The 10,192-nt window shown below is 37.6% G+C and overlaps 2 protein-coding genes across 5 annotated transcripts in view; one reads left to right on the plus strand and one right to left on the minus strand.

Annotated features, from left to right (window-relative positions):
• The window catches only part of DGLUCY (D-glutamate cyclase), a 39,488-nt gene extending 29,359 nt beyond the window's left edge, over positions 1-10,129 (plus strand). For 3 of the 4 annotated variants that reach the window (XM_048950102.1, XM_048950103.1, XM_048950104.1), the window contains exons 9-13: positions 218-317; positions 2,520-2,668; positions 4,054-4,173; positions 5,832-5,983; positions 9,672-10,129. In XM_048950102.1, coding sequence (XP_048806059.1) covers positions 218-317; positions 2,520-2,668; positions 4,054-4,173; positions 5,832-5,983; positions 9,672-9,815 — 665 coding nt within the window. In that variant the 3' untranslated portion in view covers positions 9,816-10,129. The remainder of the gene's footprint in view (positions 1-217; positions 318-2,519; positions 2,669-4,053; positions 4,174-5,831; positions 5,984-9,671) is intronic. The other variant, XR_007377980.1, reaches the window with a different exon arrangement.
• RPS6KA5 (ribosomal protein S6 kinase A5) overlaps positions 1-10,192 on the minus strand; it is a 126,252-nt gene that overhangs the window by 96,949 nt on the left and 19,111 nt on the right. The window lies entirely within an intron of this gene.

The following is a 10,192-nucleotide window of genomic DNA, read 5'->3' on the forward strand; positions in this document are numbered from 1 at the left end:
CTTTCTATCCCAAGGTCCCATTTAACAGTCCTAACATGTATATTATTTTAATTTAAAGTAAGGATGTAGAAAGCTTATCAGAAACTACATAAACCTGTTGAGTCCTAAATATTCCATTCTCCTTAAAAAAAAAAAAAAAGTATTGAAACACACATTTAAAAAAAAAAAAAAGAAGAAGAAGAAAAAAGCATCTGAATTGTATTTCGTTTTCCTTCAGGAGTCCTGAAGGAACCTGTCCCATTGCTGAGTTATCAGAGGGAAAGTGCTGATTCAGCTTTAACATTTTTGTGTGAGAATGGGAATCCCAGAAGACCTAGGTAAGTTCATTTGGTTTTTGAGAATGGGTCACACTTCTACTGCATGGAGTGATAATAAAAATAACAGCCATGATCTAAAAAGGTGTAATGTTTGCAAGCCATTAAGAACTGGAACGAGTAGAGCAAACTTTGAATCAGAGCATCTGTACTGGAGCACATGTACAGAATTCCATGTTATTCTGAGATTATGAACTTCTGGAATACAAAAGGAAAAAATACTTCATGTATCAATAGCTCTTTTTTTCTGCAAAAAGAAAAGAAAAGCTTTTTAGCTGTTATTCCACAGCAATATACATAGGCATTTCAATACTATATATGTTTTTCCCAGTTTTTAGATTAGTGGAAAAATCAGGATGCTGAGAGGTGGAATCAGAGAAGGACCAGGGAAAAGAATATTTCTGCTTTCTAGAGCTTTGGTTCAAGTCTAAGAACTGAGGAATCAAATCTGATTTAGTAAATCCCAAGCATTTTTAATACTGTGAAAGTGATTGTCCTATTGCCTTTAGGCAGCCCACACCAAAGTTAGAGAAGTATGCACCAACTTCTGAACATCAATTTGAACTGTTTGCATACATAGTGTTCAGTGTACAACATTGGGCAGAAATTCAGATGTATACAAGTGTGTGATTAATGTTAATGCACTGGGAAATTTTGCTAAGTAGTTCCATGCACATTTCACTACTCAGAAAGCAACTTACATTTCCTTTAAATAGGCGTATGCTGCTCATTTTTTACTGATCTTTCCTTTTGCAGCATTTTAATCCTGTTACCTTCAGTTTTTTCTTCTTAATATAAACCATTTTTCACCCCGGCATTTGGTTCATCAATTTATTCAGTTTATTGACATCCCATTTCCCTCTAAATAGAATCACAGGCTCACCAAGGTAGGAAAACACCTCCAAGATCATCTAGTTCAAATGTCCACCTACCACCAATATTTCTGCACTAGACCATGTCCCTTAGTACAACGTCTAAATGAACACCTGCGACTCCACCACCTCCCTGGGCATCCTGTTCCAGCACCTCAACACCCTTTTGGAGAAGTTGTTCCTAATGTCCATGCTGGACCTCCCCTGTTGCAACTTGAGGCCATTCCCTTTAGTCCTATCACTAGTTTCATGGGAGAAGATGCCAACACCCACCTCATCACGAGCTCCCTTCAGGGATCTGCAGAGAGTGGTAAGGCTTCCCCTGAGCCCACTCTTCTCCAGACTGAACAATCCTGGTTCCCTTAGCAGCTCCTTGTAAGACTTATGCTCCAGACCCCCCACAGCTCTGTTGCCCTTCTCTGAACACACTCTAGGGCCTCAGTATCTTTCTTGTAGATACAAGAGGTGTGATGTTAGTGTGCACTGTAATTTTGGCATACTACAGTCTTCCATTATTATGTACTGTTTTAAAAGCATTTTTTTCCAAGAATAATTTAATTACAGCCAGCTTCTACTTCAATGGATCACAAATTCCCCAGAACCCTGAAGTAAGCATTTCTTAAAAGTTGACAACTAAACTGTTTAAGGTCTACTCTATCACAGTAGATACCCACACACAAATAATTAAGTAATTTAACAGAAACAGTCACCTCTTGACAGTTCAAGCTGCAGAAATGGAAATAAAATAATTTAATTATTAATATTAAGAGGCAGAATTAGCTACTAAACTTCTGCTTAAAGTGTTGGACATCTGCAGTACATCTGTGTACTTTCACAAGCCACAAACTGACATCGACTTAATATTTAGAAGAAACCTCAAATCCACAGCCCCAAGATGTGAAGACCCAAACCAGAAACTCCCTGCCAGATACAAGTGAACAATTTGCAAGTAACATTCTTTAAGCAGACACTACATTTTTACATAAATACAGGCATCTTCACCTTGTAAGACATTGCACATTTTAACGTGAGACAGTGCAAGCCCAGATGGCTAACACAAAGAAAAATTCATTTGGAAGAGTCCACAAAAGTCTCTGTTTATTGACAACAAAAGTAGTTTGAGGAAGTTGCATTAAATCTGTAGATAAACTAGATTAAGCTCTGAAAACAAACTGTAGGAAACTACACAAAGAAATAACAAAACAGTACCAAGTTTTACATCACATCTCAAATGATCAAGAATTAGAACTAACTACAACAGGAGCAGCAGTGAACAGAAAAATTTTTAGATGAGAATCATAGCTTTGACTGCTTTCTTCCTCTCTCTAACCAGATTTGATCACCTGATAGCAATAGAGCGTGCCGGGATAGCTGCTGATGGCAATTACTACAATGCCAGGAAAATTAATATTAAACATCTTGTAGATCCCATAGATGAACTGTTTTTAGCTGCACAAACCATTCCAGGAATAACAACAACAGGTATGTATGTGCCTGTGTTACAATCTCAGAAGCAAAAGAAGCATGAAACAGGAACTTGTACTTACTGGAAAATGAGGTGAAGCAGGAGGCAGGTGCTGAATAGCCAGCTGCCCGAGGGCTATGGCTGTTTGTCTGTGTTGAATTTAAAGAGGCAGTGTTAGAGGAAGAATTACAAGTTCCCTTGGAAAGGTGCTGATAGAGGAGTTGAATTCAGAGTTCTTTAAGGATAAATAAGTGATCCCAGGTGTGTGTATTATCATTACATAAGCATTATATACATATGAGTGGGCCTACCTACAGTCCCCTAAGTCTAGTTTCTGACACTGACTTTGTTACGCGTTATATAGGTGAAAGGCAACAGAGAAAGCAGATGACTACTGAATTTTAAACTATTGTAACCATTTTATGGTTGCTATAGCTGTGTTAAAACAGTAGTCTAGATGCAATCTTCATTTAAATTGCAATTAACAGTACACTCTCCTGAGCAGAGATTGTGTAGTCTCATCTGGTGTAATAGGTCCTTTTCTCTGAGAACACGAGTGTGATATAATCATCTGGAAAGGAGTGCGTTGTCCTCAGTGGTGTTGAGAGAAAACTTAGAATTTCACTTACAGAAGTTTAGTATAGAGATATGTGAGATATTCATGTAGCTAAAATTATTGATTTTCAGCACTTTAAGTGTAAATTAGAAATACTGTACTTTCTACAACACGTATTATGCATAAGTTACATTTGAAATTCAAATGCCATACATTGCAGTGAATATTTGGAGCTCTTCACAGTTCTGGAAATGGGTATTCTTTTTCACAGACATTAACTGGCATAAATTTGAGAATATTCCATTTAAATGATCCACTTAATTAATTATACTCTTTTCCATTTTTTTTTATGCTAGAAAGAGACTAAAGGCAGTATTTAAGCTGATAATTTCTGTTATCCTCATCTCCAGGTCTCCGAGTGACAAATGTAGGGTTCTGACATTACATAGAATCACTGATACTCAGGATTTCTGGAAGACAAATATGCAGATTTTCTGCTTGACCAACAAAAACAGAGGCACTGTTCTTTAAATATACTCTTCAGAAAAATTGCTATTTTTTCGTAACTTACCAAAAATTGCTTGATAATTTTGATTTCTTTTGCCTGCACGAGCACTACATACACTGTGTACACACACTTACATGTTAGCATGTGGTAAAGTGATGCCTTCAGCTCCTTATTTCATGACCTTCTGCTTATAGACACTTTCAGTAAAAAGGATAAATCATCTCGGATGGAGCTTTGAACACTCACAGAAACTCCCAGGAAAGATTCTGGTTCCTGTGTAAATGGAGCGTTATATGCTGGTTTCATACTCATTTGATCTTTTTCTCTTTTTATTAAAGGTGTTGGAGATGGAGGAAATGAATTAGGAATGGGCAAGGTAAAAGATGCTGTAAAGAAGCACATTAAAAATGGAGATGTTATAGCTTGTGATGTTGCAGCTGACTTTGCTGTTGTAGCTGGTAAGGGATTTGTTCAGCGTGGGAGAGTTGCTGATGTTGTGAAGAGAGCTGAACAGAAAGCACCTGTCTTTCCAAATGATTTGTATCGGCCCTTTCTTTGTATGATCGCAACCAGTCTCTGTGTTGTGTCCATCTTCTGAGCAGTTAAGCAACAACTGCACATGTAGGAATGACTGAAAATTGAGAATGCTCAGTCAAAAGTGCATTTAATTGGAAACAACTGGGCAATCCCTCAATATTCTGGAGAAATCACACCTTAAATGAAATAACAGGGAGGAGTGACCTGAGAATTTTTTAAAAAATATCTGAATATTTGAATTGCATATATGAATTTTTGGTATAACTGATGAACCTCTGTGAGTGTGACCAAAACAGTGACAGGCCTTAATCGGCTGTATTGCTCTTACACGAGGGGATAAATTGTTTCAGCAGCCATACTTATGCACATCTTAATGTACAACAGAAGTTGAACGTTATAGATTAAAATTCTCCTCTAATATAATGTCTGAACCAATATTAAATAAATTCCTTTGTGAAGAAACATGCTCAGCAAGGACAGCCTATGAACTGAATGGTCCATTTTGCACGTGAATTGGAACACCCGTGTTTCCAACATTGCAGAGACTGGAACAGCAATTTTAGAGGGGAGAAACGGGACTGTGGTGATAATTTTATCTACTTCTTACTGCTTAACGTACATGTCAAACATGCATGGCTGTTGGGGAAATCCTTGTGATTTTCACCTTGAAAGCAATCGTCACACCCAGATCCTAAAAGCGAGTAAGGGGAATGTTCACACATTTGGGAGGATGCACTGAAACATGCACTGCATCTTCAGTGTATCACTACATGCATTGAAACAACCCCCACACTTGTTAAAAATCTGGCTGTTCTGCATCTCGTGTGGAGGTGTCAGAGAGAACTTCTTACAGCAAGTTTCAAGTCTAACATTCTCCAATGCAGCCCCAACAAAGGGGCTGTCAAACAGGGCTGTGTGGAGTGATTTAATCACAGCATGCAGACAGTCTGGATATTAACTAGATTTGAATGAATGTCTTTTTGCACACAACATTTAAACAAAAGACATATCAAGACACAGACAACTATCAGTTCCACCAGACCTCTTTATGTCATAAAACTGCTGAATTCTTTAATCAGATGTTACCTGTGACAAAAAGGGACTCTCTAGAGTGGTGCAGCGTTTCACTAAGAAATCTGACTTCAGTGAAAATCTGCATGGTTTCTCTTCATCAAAAATCATCTGCTTCTGTATTGTTAAAAGCAAAAGACACTGAGCTGTAACACTGTTCCTCAGAAGTTCATGGATTTCACATAAACTAAACAGAATTGTTTTATAAACCAGTCCCAAGTGAATTTTTGTTTTGTTGGAAGACAAACCAGAGAGAAAGCTAGGGGAAAACTTGCAGAAATTCAGTCTGAAGTACCGATGAAAACATTTTAACATCTTATCTAATTGTATGTTTCTAAAATATATTTTCCAAATTACTGTCAATAGTTGATTCACATCCCAGTTCTGTTACAGCATTCTGTTACAGTGCCTAATGACTTCTGGGGGTTAGGTATGCTTACAGTAATTGTTGTTTGATGTAGTGTTACTTTTAACAGTTTGGTTTCATGGTGTTTCCTTTGATTCGCAGGCGTCTCTAACTGGGGAGGCTATGCCATTGCTTGTGCTCTGTATATTCTCAGCACCTGTGAAATACACGATCGCTATCTGAGGAGAGCCATTGGGTTTTCACAGTCACCAAAGAAAACAGCCTGGCTGTCCGCACTTCCATCAGTTACAAAGGTAAATTCCACAGGGCCAGGGAGCTGGGACTCGTTTGTGAGCAGAGGAATCGGCTATCAGCCACTAAAATCCTGCCCAGTCATTGCATTTTTCTCATCTTTCTACAATTCCTGGCTAACTTGCTTCCACATCATGGTTAGAATATTCAGTAAAGAATTCAAGGCAGTATGAACACCAAAAGCCTCATAAATGAATTTATTTCTGCGTTGTAACTTCAAGCATAGAACCATTCTGCAATATCCAGCATAGATACTGTCTGCAGCGCTGAAGTATTTTCACTAAGATGACAGTACGTTTTGCCTGAAATTCCAACTAGGTTTTTAGAATAGGTAGTACTTTCGTTTGTTGCTGTTTTGGTTGTTCATTTAAAGGATATAAAACTGAAACTGATCCCAACATTCAGCGTAGCTGTATTTGCTATCCTTTGACTTTTAACAAAGCGTAAGGCAGCTCTAACATTAGACTAAGTATTTTTCATGGTATGTTTTTTCCATTTACATCTCCTCATTTTCCTCTGAAGTTAACATATCCCAAATGTACTACGATCAAATTTCCTGGTAACAGATATTGCAATTAAATGGGATATTGTATACAGGAAATCCTTCTTGCTTTTATTTTACAATGCTGCGCAGCTGGCAATATTGATAATAATCCAATAATGAGCTGTTGAAAGTTCAGCACAAAATCTATTGAGATAAAATTAATGGAAGCAGTTTTGTGGGAAGAAAGAAAATTACAAATTTTTCTGACAAGAGGAGATTGTATCTTTAATTATAAATCATGCAACAGTAAACAGTGCAGAAGATTTCCTGAGCCTGAACACATTATTGTTCACCTACTCCATTAGTACCAAAAAAATAAAAAAAATAAAAAAATCAGACCATTTACAGCTGCTCTCTTCCCGATAGTTTCTTTTAATGCTGCAATAATTCCCCTAATAGGATAAAAAGTACATATTCGTGTACTTGCCTAAGCACCAAGCTGCCTTATTATAATATTTCATTTTTACTCCAAACTAGCGTTCCTAACAATTAAATGAAGATGACTTCCTCAGAATGTGTGTTATTTCTCTGCAGCCTTATAGAATTGTTCAGGTTGGAAAAGACTTTAAAGATGATCAAGTCCGACCGCAACTTAGCCATTCTACCCTAACTCTAAGAACCCTTCGCTAAATCACGTCCTTCATGTTAAAGCAACATCACAACTGCACTGCAGCAGAACTCAGAACCACAGTGCTCTCTATTCCCACTCAACTGAATACGAAGATTATTCTAAATTACCCTTTACGTATATTTTACTAAGAGATACAGAGAAGTATTTGTTGATTGCTGAGAACTTTATCAGGTGGAAATATCTTGACCAATGTAGTTTTACTTACCTTCCACAGCTGTGGAGTTGAGTCACAGCTGAGTCAGTTCATGATGCTGGTTTGATTTTTTTATATTCTTTTATATTTTTTTATATTCTTAGAGCTTTTCTGAGATGAATGTAAAGAAAGATGTTAAAACCTCTTTCAGAGTTGTTGTCTGCATGATCATGAGCAATATATAAAGGTGTCATTTGCTTTAGTGCTCTTTATCAAATTTTTCATTCACGAGCGAGTTTTTCCATGAAGTAAATACAAATTACCAAGTTCCTTTTCTATGAATTTGGTGGGTTTGGATTTCATTGGGGTTCTTTTTTTTTATTTCTGATTTCCTCACTCCCAACATAAACATTTACTAATCAGAGTACTGTGAGTAAACTGCAGCACTTTACAGACCACACTGCACGTTGTGTATGTTTCTTACAAGTTCAACAATAACATTTGTTGATAGAGTACTGTATCAAGCATAGTTTCATAACATTAAGTAAGCAAGACCATTTCCCCCATGTAAACAGGTCAAAGAGCTGGAGCTTGTAAATATGTAGGAGAAACAATTTGAAATTACAATAAAATTTTGCTTATCCACTTCAGAGGTCTCTTTTGTGACATGAGAGTGATGTAACAGCTGAATTATTTCTGTATGGCTTATAGGTCTTTGTGGAAAGAAACAACCCTTTAAAGGTGAGAACATTAGATATTTTAACATTACACATTTTTGGTCATTCATATTTATTCAGGATATAAAAGACATTCCTAATGTTATTGTATGGGAATAGCTAATAAGAAGTATTTCAACCTATACAGCTGTCTGCCAAGGACAAGGATAGGGCTTAGTTTGGTCGTAACAATTTCCCTCACAGCAGAGTATCACGCAAATGGAATTAAAACCAACCAGAAAAGGCATTCATAGAAAAAATAGACATTCTCAAGCAATAAGATATATACATATGCATGTATATGTATATGCATATATGTATGAGACTACATTGAGGTATTATGTAAGTTAATAGGGCGTGGGATGGAAGGAAGCTAAGGTGTGATTAGGCTACTTATTCTCCTTAGATTTTTTTTAATTTAAAATTAGAGGAATACTTTATCTTTACAGGAGATGCTAAGATGATATATAAGGTTTTAACGGGCACGCCTCATGTCAAATGAAAAGCAGAGTAGCAGGAATAACTATTTTTGAATGTCTCCAAAATTCTCAAAGATTACTGAAACAACAGACAATTTACGCACTGCTGTCTTAAAGGTCTTCATCTTATAACATCATGCTAAACTGAACATGTATACACAAGTAACCTGTATAGTCCCCAAGGAAGGAAGGCATACCCAGTCACATTACCCGCTTCTTTGCCAGCGTTCCCTGTGATTGCAATTGAATCCCCTTCATTGAAATTCAACAGGAAGTGCAAAACTTGCCAATGGGGAGGTCCCAAAGTTTTAAGATTCTGGGAAATGTACAGAAATGATAATCTAGAGAGAAGGGGAGGGATCGATCTCTTTGCTACTGCTGCTAATGAAGCTGCGGCTTTTCAGAAATTCTGGGAGTGGGCAGAACTGCAAGATGTGAGGCCTCTTGCAACTGTGCCAATGACACTGCTGATAGAAGTACCATTTTTTTAAGGCTGATTTCATCCCTTCTTTTCATGCTAGCTTACCCGTAGGTCCCTATCAAGGATTTGGTTCCCTCTGTGTACTTATAACAGCTCAGTTTGGAACACGCTTCATATCTGCTTACATTACTGTTAAGCAAGAAAATAACTGTTACAAACACAAAATAGAGCCACAGTTCTAAACATAGCAAGTTAAACATTATTTCAAAGAATTCCAGGAAAGAGCAACTTTGGGGTATTTCTTCTCCCCAGCCCTTTCTTAAGGGCCCAGAACTCTCAAAATCAATAGAAAAGGAGGTCAGGATGCAAAATGCACATTGGCACCACCCAATACGCAGGAAAGGAGAGTGATCATGCAGCCTGTTCAGGTTCTGCCTGTAAGCTTTTTCTCTGTTTCCTCCTCGGTACTTTTGGTTTAAAGATGCCCCTGCAGCTTGCTGCTCAGCGAAAACTACAGCAGGTAGTTCAGGTGGAGGTTTCTCTCGTTCTTATTTGTGCAATATAGGAATTTCAGAGTAGATGGAAAGGATTCACATTTCTGAATTGACACTATCATGCTCCTTGAAGGAGTGTAGAGAAGAAAAATGGTGTCTGCAAAATAAATCCAGCAGATGAGGTCAGAGTCTTCCCTGGGTTTAAAATTAAGGCCTCAATGTTTTTGCCTGATACGGGATTTTAATTGTATCGTATTCATTTCTCTTTTAAGGAAGAAAAGCTTCTGAAAGCACTCGTGCAGCTTGAGGTCCGCAGTGGAGTATCTGCCAGCCTGGAAATGGAGGTGGACGCGCTGCCCTTCTACAGCACCCATTCAACCATGATTGAAAAACTGCTGCGGGAGGTGCAGCACTGACTGCTCCCTACCTATTTCTAATCAGGAGGTGATGCTATGTCATTTCGTTATGTCGTAGGCTCTTGCAAGGTAAAAAAGGATCAGAAAAAGATGAGCCTGTATCTCTTAAGTCTCTTTCATCTCTGGTGTCTTGCCAATGCATAACTTTGTATTATTGCCTTTACAAAATTTCTGTGAAATGGGAAGAAGCTATCATGATGATTCAGTCTACCTTTCTTTCATGTGATTTTATAATGGATATTAAAAGATATTACACACTAAATGGTGATCTGGCTTTTACAAAGAAATCTTCTCATTAAAATGAAATACCATTGCATTGCTGTTCCTGTTTTACTAACCTCATAACTGCAACAGGAAGTAAGTCTTGTAGCAACTTG

Source organism: Lagopus muta, chromosome 6 (assembly GCF_023343835.1).
Source record: "Lagopus muta isolate bLagMut1 chromosome 6, bLagMut1 primary, whole genome shotgun sequence".
In the NCBI taxonomy this organism is placed as follows: domain Eukaryota; kingdom Metazoa; phylum Chordata; class Aves; order Galliformes; family Phasianidae; genus Lagopus; species Lagopus muta.